Consider the following 19,081-nt stretch of genomic DNA (forward strand, 5'->3'; position numbering starts at 1 on the left):
TGCTTCTGCATACATTTTGTAGCTGAATGTGGAGTGTTTTGGTTTGCTAATGCTGCCAGAATGCAGTATACCAGAAATGGATTGGGTTTTATAAAGGGAATTTATTAACTTGCAAGTTAAAATTCTAAGGCTGTGAAAATGTCCAAATTAAGGCACCAACAAGAGGATACCTTTTCTCAGGAAAGGTTGATCATGTTCTGGGTTTCTCTGTCACATGGGAAAGCACATGGTAACATCTGCTGTTCTTCTCTCCCAACTTCTGGGTTCAGATAGTTCTCTTGGCTCCTTCTGCATCAAAAGACATCTGTCTCTCTGCTCTCTGTATCAGTTCTATTAAGGACTCCAGTAAACTAAGACCCACCATGAATGCATGGAGTCACGTCTCCATGGAAGCACCCTAATCAAAGGGTCCCTCCCAAACCGTAGGTCTTCCCCCCTTAGATTGGATTGGGATTAAAAGAACATAGCTTTTTCTGGAGTATGTAACCATTTCAAACCATCACAGGGAGTTTTTCTTTCTAAGTATCTCACAGGCACTCTACTATGGTAATTATAAAAATAGGTATCACAGTAGAATGTTTGCCTTCCATGTGGGAGAACCGGATTGGATTCCCGGACCGTGCACCCAAAAAATAGTGTCACAGCAATTACGAAGCCCGGCTCAAGGAGAACAATCCGCTTAGCTTAAACAGTGTCAGCTGTAAGCAGCCTAGTCAGGACATAAAAAATAAGATTCAGGAATCGTATATGTTTTCGTATACCCAGTATTCAGAAAGTTAGCTGGAAAGAAGATGAGCACATCTCAAGGAGGGCAGGTGAGAATCTCTTCCTTAATTCATTGCTCAGTCTTCATTTTTAAAATCACATACTCAAAGCATTTTTAATATATGTTTTGAGAGTTTAAACAATATTTTTCTTTTCTAAATTCTCTATATAGCCATATATTACTTTAATATTTATAAAAAATTTTAAAAGTATTCTTTTAAAAAATGTGGACAGGCTTGCTTATATGTGTGTTAATAATAATCTACCACATTTGGTTTCTCTTCTTAGATAGTCTTACATTCTTCTTTATAATAAGCCTTTCTTTTAAAACAAGCACTTTTTTTTTTTTTATACTTAGGGACTCCTTTCCATTTGATCAACAGTTTAACATTTTGATGAGATTTATTGTGGATCAAACTCAAACTCCAAACCTCAAGGTTGGTAACTACTTGATATTACAAATCAACCTACAGAACTCAAATTTGCTTAAAATGTACTTAATTTATACATGACTCATATGTGGCTGTTATGAATAAAGCTGCATGATCATTCTTTTATAACTCTTTGTTGACATGTTTCTATTTCTCTTGGTTAAATAAATAGTGAAATTGCTGATTTATAGGGTAGGTATATGTTTAACTTTATTAGAAACCATCAAAATGGTTGTATCTTATTATATTCCCACCAACAATATCAGAGAGTTCCAATTACTTCACATCCGTTTGGTATTATTAGTTTTTTTCAAAATTCATATTTAAACTAGAAAATTAAGACATTCTGATATGTTGAGATTGGAATGTTTATTAAACAGTAACATTCTAAGACATGAAAATTGTTAAATGTTGGGGGGAAATCATACCTTTAATAAATTTGAGAGAAGATGTGTGAATCAGATCATGTTTATCATCTGTTCGTTGGTCATTAACTCTTGGGGTTTTAGGACAGGCCCCAAAATAATAACTCTTTCCACCTGAGATCACAACAGTTGAGCAATGGATGAAAAAGTAAGGGCTGACCCTCTCCAGAACATCAAGTAGTTCTATCCCCAATCTCATATTAACAACACCCCTTCCAACATGAAGAAGTTAGAATGGGCTTAACCAATATGCCTAAAGAGTGGGAGAAAGATCAAAGGTGATGGTGGAGTTATACAGAGAAGTAGGGTTTACCAAATGAGTATGAATGCTGAATCATTATATTGATATTTCTTTTAATCTCCAGTACCTTAGAGCAGCTAGAAGTAAAAACCTAAAATTGTGAAATTGTAACCATACCAAACTCTGAAATCTGTTCTACAACTAATTATTGCAATGTACTTTGAAATTTATTGCTTTTTTATATATATGTTATTTTTCACAAAAATAAGAGAAAAGGAAGAAATAAGGGCAGAATATCAGTTTATTTATAGTAAATGTTGGCTTACAGGACCTGGCCAAGAATGTGTGACAAAACTAATCCTAGAGTTGAACTTGCCCCCCCCCCCCCCCCAGCCCAGTTTGTAGCTCTGAGTCTCTTGCTGCATAAAGGACCAGCAGCATGTATCTTTCCTGCAGGCACAACAACCTAAAGACAAGGGGGATTGAGCTGCTTACTGGTATCCCATGCCCGGGCTAACCCATAGCCGGCTGTGCTTTTTCCCCGTTGGACACCCTGCCATGTGGGGACACAAATCCTGGAGAAAAGAGGTTCCTCCTCAATAGTGCTTACTTTCTTTCTGACCACTATTTAAGAATTCTGGTGCAAGATTCATAGAATGTACTTAATGTTCATGATTATTGGATCTTTCAGGTTAAAGTTGCAATCCTGAAATACATTGAGTCTCTGGCCAGGCAGATGGATCCAACAGATTTTGTAAATTCTAGTGAGACAAGACTTGCTGTTTCTAGAATTATAACCTGGACAACAGAACCAAAGAGTTCAGACGTGAGAAAGGTATGTCCAACAGAGCTAAAGTATAATTACAAACTGTTCTTAGGCATGCGGTTAGATAGAGACATTTGTTAAAAGCTTAGAAATTACCCCATCCCCACATTCCCCTACCAATTGTTATCACTGTTTTTCTGTGGAAAGCAAGGCTTTGCTGTCACCGCCGTCTTCTCTCTCTCCACCCTACCCAATTCCGGTCTTTGGATGTCAAAATGAAAATCTGAAATCTTGTATGATGGCTTCATTATTTTCCCGGGCATCTGTTTTATAGATTTTATAATGTGAGGGCACTGATAATTTATTGTTGTTGTTTTTTTTTTTCTTGTAAGGACATCTGTTTTCCTTATATCAATTTTGTAAGATACTTTGAAGAAGGAATTGCACATCTAAGGCTACCTGACCATAGGGTGCCTAGTAGTAAAATGTGATTGAAAATTGTGATGAGCTATAATGGATTCTGGACTTTTTTTAAAAGATAAAAAAAACTTCTGATTGTATACCCCACTTGGAAAACATTCTTTAATTTGGGGACTAGGTTGGGAAGGTAGGAATTCCTCTTTCAGGGTACCCTGATAACAATCATTGTTTTATTGTTTATGCTTCTCTTTTGTGAATGGCATATTAATAGGGATATAATAAAGAATACAGATTACTTACTGTTCTTTCCATTATTAGGTAGTATTATCCTTCATAGACTGTGGTGAGGATTAATCAGTACATGTAGAGCATATGATCAGTTCTTGATATGTTATGAGCACATAAATATTAGCTGCTGTATTGGCTAGCTAAAGGTGCTGGAATGCAAAACACCAGAAATGGAATGGCTTTTAAGAAGGGAATTTATTGCATTACAAGTTTACAGTTCTAAGGTCATGAAAATATCCAAATTAGGGCACCAACAAGAGGTTAAAGACACTCAATGAAGACTGATGCCGTCTGGAACGCCTCTGTCAGCTGGAGAGGCACATGGTGATGGCTGCTAGCTTTCTTTGCCGGCTTCTTATTTCATAAGGCTTCCCAGGGGCATTTGCTTTCTGCATCTCCAGAGATCTCTGGCTTTTTCCAAAATAGTTCCCTCTTAAAGGACCCCATTAAGTGACCAACCTTGAATGGGTGGAGACAAATCTGTGTGGAAATCACCTAATCAAAAAGTCCCACCCACAGTTGTTTCTCCATGGAAACAACTTAATCAGAATGTTCCACCCAACAATTGAATCAGGATTAAAGGACATGGCTTTTCTGGGGTACACAACAGTTTCAAACTGGCACATCTGCCATTGTAGGGTTGCTCTTTTTCTCATTCTCTTCCTCCTCAGTGTTAGTGTTCTAAGCTTAGGTTTCACATATGCACATTGTTCTCTTACTTTGTGTAAAAGCGAATTAGCCTTTAGTACTTGTTAAAACCAGATTTCTCTGTTCTGCTTTCAGACTAAGAGTAGTTGATTTTGATTATTTGTATTTAATCATGAATCGTATATTTTTTTTCTTCTCTACTATATTCCTTCCACAACCATCCCTATCACAAATGCCCTTTGGCTTTGAGGTAGGTTGGAAATGTAGACATTTTCACCCTCGCTGTTCTCCATTGTCGCCCCCACTTTGTTCCCAGGTACCTGGAGTCGTGTTGCCTGCCTCTGAACCCCATAGTAGTGGGAGCTCTACTACCCTTGACAGACTTCACTAAATCTGTCTGAACACTTGGCTATTTTCTATGTATTGTCAACTCAGTGCAGACGGCTTTTACCATGGAAAGCTTCCTAGAAAGATAAGATTCACTCCCAGTCATGAAATCTGGGTGGGAGTTGAATAGGTGATGGGTTTAGGGGAAGGGAGTAGTTGTGTTGAGAAAATATGAAGTTTGATTGAAAACAGTATGTAGACTAAAGTATCTGAAGCAGGGGGGTTGGAAGTTGAGTAGTGGAAGACTATTTTGCTCACTTCAATATGCCCAGCACCTAGTACAGTGCCAGTAGGAACACAGTAGACATTCAGTATACATTTCGAATGGATTGGTGAATGGCCGCCATCCAAAGATAAGTAATCTCATTTCAAGTAACATTCTTAATCCATTTTTAAAACCATTGTCTTGAAATTCCTGTCTTTGACTTTTATACTATATATATTAGTCAGGGTTCTCTAGAGAAACAGAACCAATAGGAGATGTCTGTAAGTATGAGATTTATAAAGGTGTCTCATGCAGCTGTGGGAATGGAAGGGCCCAAAATCCACAGGGCAGGTTGTGAAGCTGGCAGCTCTGATGGAGGGTCTTGACAGACTCCACAGGGGAAGCTTGCTGGCTGAAGAAGTGTGAAAAAAACTCTCTTCTTTATTAAAAGTCTTCAATTGACTGGGTTATCTCATTGGTGGGAAACACACCATAGTTGATCACAGATGTTATCAGCCATAGCTGGAATCAGCTAACTGATGAATTAATAAACTAGCCTTCTAGTTTATCAGCCATTTAGGAAATATCCGTGTAGCAGTGGTCAGGGCAGTGCTTGCCTTACCAGACAACTGGACATTGTCACTTGACCAAGTCGACACCAGAATCGAACCACCACACTATGTAAGAAATTTTCTATTAGGTAACAAATTACCACAAACTAACAGCTTAAAACAACACAAATTTATTATCTCACAGTTTTTGTGGGTCAGGAATCTGGTACCTGTTGGCTGAATTCTCTGCTCAGGGTCCTCCCCATGCTGAAATCCAGATGTTAGCCAGGACTTCTGTCTCATCCATGTCACTGGTGTTGGCAGCATTCACTTCCTTATGATTAGAGGACAGAGGTCCCTGCTTCTTCAAAGCCAGCAGGAGAATTTGCTTCTTCAAAGCCAGCAGGAGAATATTTGAAGACATAATGTCCAAAAACTTCCCAAATTTGATGAAAAACATTCTACACATCCAAGAAGCTCAACTCTAAATAGGATAAACTCAAAGAGATCCACACCTAGACACATCACAACCAAACTGTGGGAAGACAGAGACAAAGAGGGAATCCTAAAAGCAGCAAGAGAGAAGTGACTAATCACATTCAGCAGTCCTCAAGGTTAATAGCTGATTCTTCATCAGAAACCTTGAAGCCAGAAGGCAGTTGGATGACATACTCAATAAGTGCTGAAAGAAAAAACTGTCCAAGAATTCTACCAAACCATTCTTCGTTAACAGAGAGTGTAAGACACACAGCAGGAGAATCTCTCACTTTGAATGTCTCTAACCTCTTTTAAGGGCTCGCCTGCTTGTATCAGGCCCACCCAGGATTCTCTCCCTTGTAATGAACTCAGAGTCAACTGATAGGGGCCCTTAATTACCTTGGCACAATCCCTTCTGCCCTGAAGTGTAAACATGAGTTGATAACCTGTCATGTTGACAGGTACCTTTTATGCTATAGGTGAGGAAATTACCTTAGAATTTAATTTGGGAGTGGGAATCATAGAATTTTGCCTACTGTGGTTTGGGCTCTCTTTCAGTGAATTGTCAAGAATCTTCCACAGGTACTGGGTAGTTCCTTAGCTCTTTGTTAAGTAGGGAGCCTTTCTACCTAACCATGTAAATTGTGACAAGGATTGACTTACCAGAAGCACTTCTGCCTTTTGGACACCTTCTCGATTTGTTCATCCTTCAGAATGTCTGTGAACCCTGGATTGGCTTTCAATTGTATTCACATCCAGGACTGAGAAGTAAAGCATTGTTATTTGATTCAAATAGGTACACAGTATGCAAATATTTTTTTTCCCCATAAACTGCTCGACCACAAACTGTACACCTAGAGGTGTCCTAATTTAATTTCTTTCTAAGAGTAAAGTGGAATTATATTCTAGTACTAAAAGAGCCCTTCAGTCTGAAATCTCTGCTGTAAATTGTCATGTTGACCCATCCCTGGAGAATGGTAATTTTATGCAAGCAGTACCTGAGGAGTCTGTAGATGGTGTAGTTCATTCTCCGTAATTGTAAGACCATATAAGTAAAGGCACTTGAGAAATGTGTTAAGCTGATACAAGCTCAGATTCTCCAACTTTACCATTTTAATGTTTTGTTTTGTCCTTCCCTTTTTATCTCAGTATTTTGGGTGTTTCACACTGGGGGAGAAGGAAGTTAAATATGTAAGAAGTTGATAAATGATGGGAGAAGCCGCAGTCAAAACTTAGACCATGATGTGGTGTGCATTAATGCTGTTTCCTGCCAGGCTGAACCTGGTTTGACTAGATGGAAAAGCCCCTGACCTGCTTTATTCCAAAAGTAACCTTTTATATTCTTTCAGTGTGGGAATCATGACTAGAGTGTTTCCCAAACAGTACATAGGTACATTAGATGCTTCCTTAATATTTTATGTATTTGTGTTAAGGCGATATAATGTGTTGACTGTAGAAAGGAAGCGGATGCTAGAGTTATACCTGCATATACCTCTGAGACTTGTCACCGGTATGAGCAAGTAATTTAACCTCTGAGTTCTCTGATTATCTATGAAATGGGAATATTAAATCTCGCATCAAGATTGAGAGGATAATTGCAATAAAAGTATATGCAAAAACTGTTCATTTGCTGCTGTAGCCTCTGCCATTATTATTTGACTGTTGTTTTATGGCTGTTGTTGTTATGATGATACTATTTTGGTGCAAATGGAGAATCAGAATTTTTCTCACATTAGGAAGCCATGTGAATGAGTCACAAGGTAATGGAGTAATAGCAATAGGATTTTTGATTGTATAATTATACTTTATAATTTCTGATCCATGAATATTTGCTTATCATATGTGATTCTCTAACATTTAGCACCTACTTTGTCAGCTGAAATAACAGACTGAACCCCTAAACTTTGTTTGGAGAAATGTGGAAAATGAAGGCATAACCAAGAAACCTAGAAAGTATAAAGTTACTGTTGGCCAGAGTAGGACATGTTTATAGACATTTACCCTTCAAAAGTTGAAGTTTCTAAATGAATATTGAATCAAAAAGGTGAGGGTTTTGTCATCAGATACGAATCTCAGCTTAACTGTTGCTTGCCTTTTTCAAGACTCATTTTGACTTCTTAGATCTCTTGCTTCATCATGTAAAGAACAATACTATTTTTAGAGAGGATTATGATTATTCAGTAAAGAATTGAAAAATGGTTGCGGTTCAAAATTGGGAGCTGCTGTTTTTATTTCTGTGACTATATCTGCCTAGATGGTTTTTTTGATAAAGAAGCCAAAGACTGTTGCGGCTAACAGATAGCATAGGGTAAGCACTTGCTTTTTCTCTCTGATTCAGTCATGCCACTTTCCATTTGTCAGTCCCCACTTCAGCCTAGTCGAGTAGGTGAGGATTTCCCAGCTAGGTCAGATTTACCCTGGTCTGGACCTGGAGAAGGAAATTTGGAAGAAGATGGTAAACAGGTAGATGACAAACTGTACTAACTTCAGAAACATACACCTCTCTGTTTGCATATTAGATCGCTAAAACCCATTACCCTTTTGAAGATGCTGGGAAGATTTTGAAAATCTTAAAATTAATACTGCGTGAGTGTGTGTGTGTACTTTTGTAAATGTTTGAGCTTTCTGTGTGTTTTATAATTAACTACCTACCCAGTGGAACAGCCATGTGGAGTACAGACCTCTGATGTATATGATAAGAAAAGAAGGGAAGACATTACTGGGATACCACCATATTTTTAATGGAATACTAAAGGAGAAACTAAGGAAAGAATGTCTAAAACCTTGGGAGAATTCTCTCTTTGGTAATTTTGTGGAGCAATTTTAATGACATCTGAAGGGAGCATTAATATTTTAATAAGTAAGAAAACTCTGCTTTTCCTTCCTATGTTATACCAAATTAATACCAACACTGAAACATTTGTCATATCTTTATTTTTCTCCTTTCTGTTATGAAGAATTCCCTTCTGCTGTTAAGGTGTACAGCATTCAAGGCAGTTGGTGGCTCTGGATTTCTTTTCAGGTTGTACCAGTGAGATTCTGAAGAAGCTTTTAATCACCACCCCCCCTCCTTCACTATATGGGCCTGTGGAAATCTTCCCTTTTAAGTTGCCATTTGAAGCTTAAAGTAAGTTGCCCTAGCATTGGCCATTAGAATTCAGCAGCACCTGGAATTTTGTTTTGCTGCCTAGCGTTGCTGCCTCTGTGGAAGATGGCAGTTCAGAGGTGTGAGCAACAACAGTGGTGTGACTCCTTATTGACTGTGAGCTGTGCCCTGGGCTTTTTGTAGAGTCTCTCCAACCCCATGCTTGGACTTGCTCCTTTATTGATGTTAGTAATATATAGAATCTAGTTTTCTTCATTGCTTGGGTTCCAGTATTCTTACTTCTCACTAGCTCATAGCCATAGATGAGATGTTTAAGAAACCATAATAGTCTCATTCTTTTTACATCATTGATATAAGAAATCTTTTTAAAATAACATGCTTAAATTATTCTTTCCTTTCATTTCTGGAGATTGGATCCTAGAAAAAGATTTTACATTGGAAATGGCTTTAAGCCAGAGAGTGACTTTTGAAAGCTATCTAAAATCATACATATATATGAATAAACCATACTCATGTATGTGTATAAATCATATATATACACACACACAAGCATCGTCATCTGTCCAACTAGTTATATTTTCAAAATTCCTGTCTTCGTATTTAATTTTTTAGTAAAATTCAACTTTAGGATTATTAAGAATAAGTTCTTTAGTAGGCCAAAATTTAAAAGTGTATTGGGAAAATGTTGTTGTATATATGGTAACATATTTAAAAATTTTGAAAAAACCAACACAGATCCATGAAATTGGACTACACAATGAACCCTAAGTTAAATTATGGACTACAGTTAATAGTACAATTATAAAAATGCACTTTCATCATTTGTAACAAATATACCACACCAGTTCAAGGTATTAAGGTGGTATATGTGAATCCTGTATTTGATGGATGATTGTTCTCTATTAAAAAACTTCTCTAATAAAGAAAAAAAAGTAAAAAAAAAAAGCCTCACACACAAAGTATATTGGATGTTTTTTCTGCATGCTTGAAAGTCTCTCTGAAATTGCACAATTTCTAGGCCTGTTTTTTTCCTTACAGCCCTCTTGTTCCTAAAGGGTCTCACTAATTTTATAGTTTGCTTCATGAAAAACCTCAGGTTAGTTTGTAGCATTGGGTATCATATCTTTGTGGGAAGAAATAATAGTCTCTTAAGACAGTGGCACATCTCATATAAAATAAAAGCAATTAAGAATGAAATGATACATTTTATCATTTTCAAATGCCATTTTCAGTTAACAAAAATTGTGCTCAGAGTTAGTCTTAGCTAAAACTCAAGTCTTCTTTCTCCTTGAAGTGCTGTGTTTTTTCTGCATGTCCTTTTCCTCATAACATCTAATAAAATGTTTTTAAAATACAGGGGTTACTTTGCATGATTTTTGGAATTTTTTGTTTAAATAGAATTAAATAATATACAAATCATGTTAATAGTACATTAAATTTGTGATGAAATAGATTTCTTCAGGTAATCATTTATTTAAACTATTTCAATAATGGCATGAAGTACATATTTTAGTATAATCAGTAATAGTAGGTTTTTTGGTTTATTTTTCTTTGGTTGTGTCATAAAAGTATACTGGCCCCTTCTTATTTTAATTTGGATGGAGAAACTATTAATGACTGTTTTTTGGGGGGTCAAGGAAAAATGCGACTGACTTTGGCCCAGTCCCATGTTTAAGAATGCTTTTGAAATGTTGATAAAAAAGATGATTTTTGAAATCATGAAAGACATTATTCTGATACTTTTAAGTTCATAATTAATTTTCATTTTTTATTAAAAACTAGAGAGTCTTTGAATTTTTTTTCCCCTTTTTCCAAATGCAAAATGTAGTAGCTTCATCCTAACTGGATCAAGATTTAAATTTAACTTTGTAAAAGCATTGAAATACTTCGTGGAGGTAATTTCCAAAGAATTTTTCAGCAAGTGTATTCTTGTGTAATATCCTATGTCGTGGGGAATAAAATTCAGAATAATTATTCCACTCCTAAAAATTACTTTGGAATCTTGGAATTCTAAAAAATCTTTGGAAAAATAAATGTGTGCTTTTAGTCCAAATGAATAAATTGTATACACCGAAACAGTTTTTCATAATGTGTATTCCTTTCTCTTGATTCCTCTAGAAGTGCCTAAGAAATACCAATTAGTATTTACTGAAATTTTCCTTTTGTCTAGTTTTTCTAAATCAAAACCCTTATAATCTGAGTTAATTCCTCAGGCATCATTTTCTAAGCTCATATTACCTGTTAATGAGTACTGTAGAAAGCACATTGCTTGCTGGCATAAATTGAGTCTCAGTTGTCTATTGTTACTTCAGCTAACTGCTCTTTCCCACCTTACTGCTACAGTCATTAAAACAGTCCTGCCCTGTGTTCTCAATAATAAAGAATAGCAGAGCAGTTACCAGAATGCAGAAGAGCAGGGTTTTAATTTGTACCATTCCATGTCGTTTGTTTCCCAACTACCATCTGTTTCCTCAGTTCATAGAGTAAAAGTAGGAGTTTTTCAGATGTATTTGGCCTCTGTCTTATTCTAGTATCTCTCAGTCAGTAGTAGGGGCAGGTCTGTGGATATCTGCAGGAAGGATCCACAGGAAGCGGTGTCTCAAGATAACCCCACACTCGTTCATTTAGCAGCTTATTCTTTCCAGGGTTCTCTAGTGGCCCTGACAGGTTCTGACTAAATTAGAGTAGAAATGATTTTAAGCCTTTAAAAAAAGATTGTCTCGTTGTATGGGCTACCTGTTTACCAGCATCCATCCTGGTGCCAGACAACAAAGGAAAAGTTATAGGAATTTATTACATAGTAATGTGCTGTGGAAATCCAAGGACAGGGTCTTAAAATGAGGACAGAGTTTGCTTTCCAGATTGAAGTCAGACTGTAATTGCTGACATTATTTTCTCCAGACACTTTTTGTTTTTCTTAGGTCAAATGTCCTCTTGCTAGTACTTTATTTTACTCATACACAAATGATCCCTTTTAAAAAAGTTTTAATGAACATTTCGACCAAGGTGTTGTTTGTATCACATAAATTGATTATGACTTCTTTTTTTTTAGGCAGCACAAATTGTGCTGATCTCTCTGTTTGAATTGAACACTCCCGAATTTACCATGTTACTTGGTGCCTTGCCAAAAACATTCCAGGATGGTGCCACCAAACTGCTGCATAACCACCTCAAGAATTCCAGTAACACCAGTGTGGTGAGTCCCGGGAGAGCAGTCTGTTCTCTGTGCTCCAGTCTTGACCTCTGCACCTTCCTTTTCTAGAACATTCTCCATTGGAGTGGCTTGCTTCCTTGTTCTCAGTCAGAAGATTGTGAGCCTCTCCTGGAGGGTGGGGCCATGTCTGATCTGATTCCTAGCAACTTCCTAAGCATTTTCTGAATGAATATGTGAAACAGTATTTAAGTATGACCTTTTTGTAAGTTAGGTTGTTCAATCCGTTTAGTTTTTTAAACTTTTTATTCTGAAATACTTTCTAACTTATAGGCCACTAGCAAAAATAATACGGAGAACTCCAGCATACCCTATTCCTGCAGATTCCCAGATCCACCAGTTTTAACATTTTTCCATATTTGCCAAATCATTCTATCCATTCATCAGTCTATCCATCTGTCTGTCTGTCTGTCTCATTCAATCTGTTTTTGCAACGCCTGAGTGTAAGTTGTATACTGCATGCTCCTTAAAGACCTAATACTGCTGCGTATAGTTCCTAAGAACTTATGTATCCACCTTAAGTACAGTTATCAATTTCAAATAAATTAATGTGGATATAAAGCTTACATTTCATATTCCAATTTCTTCATATGTCCCAAATAAGTTTTTGAACCTTCTCCCCTCCCCTTTCCTTCCCATCCTTTTGTAGGACATATATACCACATAATGTTTCCATATCACCTGCTCCCATTCAGAGGGATTTATCATATTCACGAGACTGTGGTACCCTCCCCAACTTCCATTACTAAAACCTTAGAGATTCCTCAAACAGAAATCCTACACCCATTATGCATTAACTCCCCATTCCACTTGCCCTCTGTCCCTGGCAACATGTATTCTAATTTCTTGTGTCAATGACCTTGCATATTCTGATATTTTTGTAGTTAACCATGGGGCTTAAATTTAGCATCTTAAGTCTTTAACAATCTTGTTTGCCTTGGCACTAATTTAACTTCAATAGTACACACAAACTACATTTTTATAGCCCTTTTTTGCCCCACCTTTATGTAGTTCTTATCAAAGATAACATGTTTATACATTTTAAGTCTAAAACCACTGATTTATCATTACATGGTATGTACATTTGCCATTTAGAACCTGTAGGAAATAAAAAATGGAATCACCAATAAGAAATACAAGAATGATGGCATTTATTTTTACCCCTGATATTACCCTCACTGGAGAGCTTTATTTCTTCATGCAGCTTCAGTCTATTTATTGTCCTTTCCTTTCAACTTGCAGATCTCTCTTTAGCATCTCTTATAGGGCTGGTTTAGTGATGATTAACTCCCTCAGCTTTTGTTTATCTGGGAATGTCTTAATCTCCCCTCATTTTTGAAAGGCAGTTTTGCGAGATATAGAATTCTTGGTGGGAGTTTTTACTTTCAGCACTTTAAATATGTCACCCCACTGCTTTCTTGCCTCCAGGAGAAATAAGCACTTAATCTTACTGAGACTCCCTTGTATGTCACACATTGCTTCTCTCTTGCAGCTTTCAGAAGTCACTCTTTATCTTCCGCATTCAGTAGTTTGATTATAGCATATCACAGTGTGGGTCTATTTGGGTTTATCCTGTTTTGAATTTGTTGAGGGTCTAAGATGTGTATATTCATGTCTTCCATTAAATTTGGGACGTCGTCAGCCATTATTTCTTTGAATCCTCTCTCTACCCCTTTCTCTCTCTCCTCTCCTCTATGGGATTCCCACAATGCATATACTGGGATACTTGATGGTGTCCGACATTTTCCTCAGGCTCTGTTTTCTTTTTCTTTCTACCCCTCAGACTGGATGATTTCAGTTGTCATTATCTTCAAGTTCACCGTTTCTTCTGTCAGCTCTTCTGCTGTTGAATCTCTAGGGAAGTTTTTTTATTTCTCTTACAGTTGTCTTCAGCTCTGTGTGTTTCCTTTTCATAATTTCATTTCTCTTGATAATCTCTTTGTGTTCATCTGTCATTTTCCTGATTTCCTTTATTTCCTTGTCAGTGTTTTCCTTTTGCTCTTTGAGCATGGTTAGGATGATTTTTTAATTGTCCAAACCAGTCTTTGTCTGATTTATCCCAGATCGACTCCTCCTCATTGATGGCTTCTAATACTTTAATTTGCTCCTTTGCCTGGGCCATTATTTCCTGTGTCTTTGTATGTTTTGTAATCTTTTGTTGAAACGTGGACATTTTGATAGTTTAATATGGTAGAGCTGGAATTTAGACCCTGAGGTGTCTGTTTTGTAAGCTTCTATCCAGCTATTATTATGACTGAGCTTTCCTTGAGTGCCAAGAGCTCATAACAAAAAACAAGGAAAAAAGAAAACATTTTTCATAGTCTTTGCAAACTGATCTCTGCAAGCGCTCTCCTTCAGAGCTCATCTATACCATGACTTTTTCATAGTCTTTGCAAACTGATCTCTGCAAGCGCTCTCCTTCAGAGCTCATCTATACCATGACTTTAGAAAATAGCTGCAGGCCAAAGCACAGGGGCCCACCTTGATCCTTTTAGCTCATGTGTTTTTGTCTTGGGCATATATATATGACCCTGGGAATTTTCCTATTTACAGATAAGAATGTCCCCTGTTCCCTAAGAAGCAGTTTCTTCATGGGCCTGGCACTGCACTGTATGCCCTGTGGCCACTGATTCCTTGTGCCAGGCAGCCACTTGACTGCTCTCCTTTGGCATTCTGTGAGCCACCTTTTTTTTTTTTTTAATTTTTATTAATAAAACCAATCAACATGCAATATGAACATTCTTTTTTTCATCACATAGTTGTATATTCATATCGTGATCATTCCTTAGAACATTTGCATCAATTCAGACAAAGAAATAAAAAGAAAACAGAAAAAAAAATCATACATACCATACCCCTTACCCTTCCCTTTCATTGATCACTAGCATTTCAATCTACTAAATTTATTTTAACATTTGTTCCCCCTATTATTTATTTTAATCCATATGTTTTACTCATCTGTCCATAAGGTAGATAAAAAAAGCATCAGACACAAGGTTTTCACAGTCACACAGTCGCATTGCAAAAGCCATATCATTATACAGTCATTTTCAGGAACCATGGGTACTGGAACACGGCTCTGCATTTTCAGGCAGTTCCCTTCAGCCTCTCTGTTATGCCTTAACTAAAAAGATGATATCTATTTAATGCATAAAAGTAACCTCCAGGATAGCCCTCAACTCTGTTTGGAATCTCTCAGCCATTGACCTTTATTTTGTCTCATTTCTCTCTTTGCCTTTTCGGTTGAAGGTTTTCTCAATCCCTTGGTGCTGAGTTCCCAGCTCATTCTAGGATTTCTGTCCCACATTGCCAGGAAGGTCCACACCCCTGGGAGTCATGTCCCACATTGAGTGGGGGAGGGCAGTGAGTTTGCCTGTCATGTTGAATGAGAGAGAGAGGCCACATCTGAGCAACAAAAAAGATTCTCAGAGGTGACTCTTAGGCCTAATTTTAAGTAGGCTTAGCCTATCCTTTGTGGGGTTAGGTTTCATATGAACAAACCCCAGGATTGGGGGTGCAGCCTATTGCTTTGGTTGTCCACACTGCTTGTGAGAATATCAAGAATTCTCCACTTGGGGAAGTTGAATTTTCCCCCTTTCTGTGAGCCACCTTTTATACCCAGGGCAAGTTCTGGGGCAGCAAGTCCCTCAGGACACCACCAGACAGAAGCAGGACCAGGGATCCATGGTGGGAACAGGAACTGGCTCTACACAGTCAATGAGCCAATAGGGTAGGGAGGGGAGAAGGGCCACCAGGGCACCATGAGATCCTAATTTAAGTGGCCTCTTTTTTTTTAATTATGAAATATAGCATATTCAAAGTAGCAATAAATTTCCAAGTTCATTTTAACAAGTAGTTATAGAACAGATTTTAAAGTTTGATATGGGTTGCAGTTCCATGATTTTTCATTTTTCCTTCTAGCTGCTCCAAGACGCTGGAGACCAACAGAAATATCAGTGTAATGATTTAGTGGTCATACTCATTTGTTAAACCCTATCTTCTCTGTTATATTCCTCCTTCTCTTTAAATAACATATATTCATAAAAGCAATACATTTCAAAGTATATCGCAGCAAATTAGTGGTAGGACAGATTTCAGAGTTTGATATGGGTTACAATTCCACAATCTTAGGTTTATATTTTTAGCTGCTCTAAGGTACTAGAGGCTAAAAGAAATAGCAGTATACTGATTCAGCAGTCATACTTATTCAGCAGTCATACTTATTTGTTAAACCTTTTGACCTTCTCTGTATAACTCCAGCATCATCTTTGATCTTTCTCCCACTCTTTAGTAAGTGGCCTTTTTCTTGATTCAGCATTTGCCCTGTTTTGTCTGTCCTTCACTTGTTTTCTGAAACTTTGAAAAAAGTGTTTGCTTATTGTTCAGTTTCTGTGGGGGGATGGAGCCCTGAAGCATCTCACTCTGCCATCTTGATTTAATTAGCCATTTATTTGTTAAGTGAATTAACCATTAGTGAATTAGTTCTACTTTTTACTGCTGCAAAAATGCAAAAGCTTAATTATATCTGGCACTCCAGCGTAGCCTACATGAGCCGTTTAACTCCAGGAATACCTATGGGACAGTTAGGCATTTTTGGTTTATATCCACTTGAAATTGGCCTTGTTCTGAAAAAATCCACCCTAATGAGGTAGACTCTACCCATGTATTTACACGTGGGCTAAAGGGCCATGGGAAAGGTGGGACTGTATTCTATATACAGTAAATAATGATGCCTCTCCTGCTTTCCACCTCAGGGCTCTCCAAGCAATACAATTGGTCGGACTCCCGCCCGGCACACCAGCAGCAGGACCAGCCCCCTGACCTCACCCACCAACTGCTCCCATGGGGGTCTGTCTCCAAGGTAATGTCATCTCAACAGAAATGAAGAAAAACCAAAGCCATCCCCGTGTCTGTGCAGCCCTACATCTAGATTTTAAATTCAAGCTTAATACCAAAAAAAGGTGTTGAGTTATCAGGGGACCCATGAACTCTAGTCCCTAAAAACTTACTGTGATCTTAAATATGGGTTAACCTCCATGGCTAATGAGTGGTTTGTTCTGAATATCTTCTGAGGTTCTTCTAGCTGTAAACACTCTCTAGAACCTTGTAGATTTTTAAAACGAAAAGTTGCATTTAATACTGTTTTACTGCATACTAATCCCTTTACCTCACCTGTAAGTGGTAGGAGAATCTGAAAGTATTTAATCGTCTAAGTAAACCCTACCAAGCCAGTGCACACCAAATCTGGGTTGATTTCTAGCTGAATGGCCATTCCAAGCCAGCTGCAGTCACTGTAGGCTCTTGCTTGAAGCAGAGTAACTACTCTGGAAGACTGGGTTAGGACTTAGGAGCTAAAATTGGATCAGCAATTTGGGGGTTTTGTTGAAACCACATAAGCATTGGCCTTGTAGAGCCTGAGGGTGGTGCCTTAAAAAGAGAAAATGCAATGTCCAGAAAATGCAGTGTCCATCTTCAGATGACACTTCTCTATCTGACCAGAGCCTCTAGATGTCTTTACTGACCCCCTCATATGCTGCAGGCACCTGGGGCCCTGCTGGCATCAGTAGTCTCAGCCCAACAGACCAGAACTTTGTCGAGAGGGCCAGCACCTGCAGGGTCCCCCGTGCTGTGTGCCTCTACAAGAAGTCTAGGTCTTTGGAGTGACTAACACCAGGAATCAGGAGGTTTTTTCTGAGGGTTGCTGACATTAGGATCTTGAAATTAAAAGAAAATACTGCACATATACCCTTTTCCCTTTCGGAGTTACCACTCTAATATGATGATAACAGAACATAAGTGTGTTTAAATTTAGCCTTTTAGCCGATCAGGATTTTGCCAAACTGCTTCTTTCTCATTGAAGTGCTCTTCATTTCCTCAAGTTATCCTATAAATACTTAGAACGTATCAAACTTTTATTTCCCTCTTGGTGAAACAAAGTATTTTATATCCTTAAAGTGCCTTGCTATTTATATTGCCTTATGCTTAATCCCCCAAATGGTCCCTCCGCATCTTGTTGGTATCATCAAGGATCATATCATGTGTTCTGATTTGGGCTCTGTTGTCACTGTTTAAACAGACTGTTATAATTAGGCAATCGAGACCAAATCTAATGAATATATGTCTGACTTTTCCCAGGTATGACTAAGGCTCAGCCAACTTTTTTTCTTTTTTTAATGCCAACATCTGCATATAAGGTATATGTTTTGTCTTAAATTACAGGGGTCAGCTTTGACAGTAAAATGATAGTGAAATTCCTCCATAGCACGGTGATTTTTTAGGGACCACTTGTATTCTCTGTAAATTGTTACTTGGTCTAGAAGTGATACTTCTGTAGCATAAATTGGAAAATCTGTTCTTCCATAACACATAATTCGTATGTCTTGTCTTTTAGTTATTTCATTGTTAGATGACCCGGTCTTTAGGCAATAAGCCAAAGGTAAAACTCAAATTAAGCTTTCTACAGTTATGTCTGCTAATAGTCTTAAGACAAGATTGGTAGGGACTGTAGCATAAGCCGTCAGCACTAAGCATCAGCTAGATATTAATTTTCATGGATCTCAAATCATGAAAATTCTTAATTTATTTTTCCAGGTCACCATTCCTCCTAAAGTGGCCTGGTCTCAGTTTTCACTGTTAGGGCTGCAGGTCAGTAGAAGAAATAAAGAGATTTGTTTTCAATATAAAAACTCCAAGTGTGTGCTAAATGTTTTCTTGTCAACAGATTCTTTGGGTAGTTGCTTATCCATGTAGTTTCTTTCATCTTTTCTTTAATTTGCCCTCATTCAGTACATAAATAGCCAGATAGCCTTAGCCACTAGAGTTCAATGAGGAGAAATGTTTCTCATAACTGAAGCTGTCCAGCAGGGGAAAAAGCTGCCTCTTGTCATCTTTTCACCAGAAATATTGAAATAGGCTGCACATGTTCTACCAGGAAAACTGAAAGAAATGAATTCCCACACTAAGTAGGAGAATTAACCAGGTTACCTTACTCGAAGGAGTTTATCATCGCAGCTTTCATTCTTTTGAATGATCTTGATTAGGTGATGTTAGCTTTTCATTCTTAAAGAGAAAGTATATTACCTCTTAGTTTTTAATCTGATTTTGAGTGTCAAAATGAACTAGTATTTTTTTTAGTCCAAAAATTCTACATTTACATCATG

The 19,081-nt window shown here is 37.6% G+C and overlaps 1 protein-coding gene across 10 annotated transcripts in view; it reads left to right on the plus strand.

Annotated features, from left to right (window-relative positions):
• The window catches only part of CLASP1 (cytoplasmic linker associated protein 1), a 316,174-nt gene that overhangs the window by 262,793 nt on the left and 34,300 nt on the right, over positions 1–19,081 (plus strand). For all 10 annotated transcript variants that reach the window (XM_077153522.1, XM_077153515.1, XM_077153516.1 and 7 more), the window contains 4 exons: positions 1,124–1,202; positions 2,554–2,697; positions 11,763–11,906; positions 16,676–16,782. In XM_077153522.1, the coding sequence (XP_077009637.1) occupies positions 1,124–1,202; positions 2,554–2,697; positions 11,763–11,906; positions 16,676–16,782 (474 nt within the window). The remainder of the gene's footprint in view (positions 1–1,123; positions 1,203–2,553; positions 2,698–11,762; positions 11,907–16,675; positions 16,783–19,081) is intronic.

The sequence above is a fragment of the Tamandua tetradactyla genome, chromosome 3 (genome assembly GCF_023851605.1).
Source record: "Tamandua tetradactyla isolate mTamTet1 chromosome 3, mTamTet1.pri, whole genome shotgun sequence".
Classification (NCBI taxonomy): domain Eukaryota; kingdom Metazoa; phylum Chordata; class Mammalia; order Pilosa; family Myrmecophagidae; genus Tamandua; species Tamandua tetradactyla.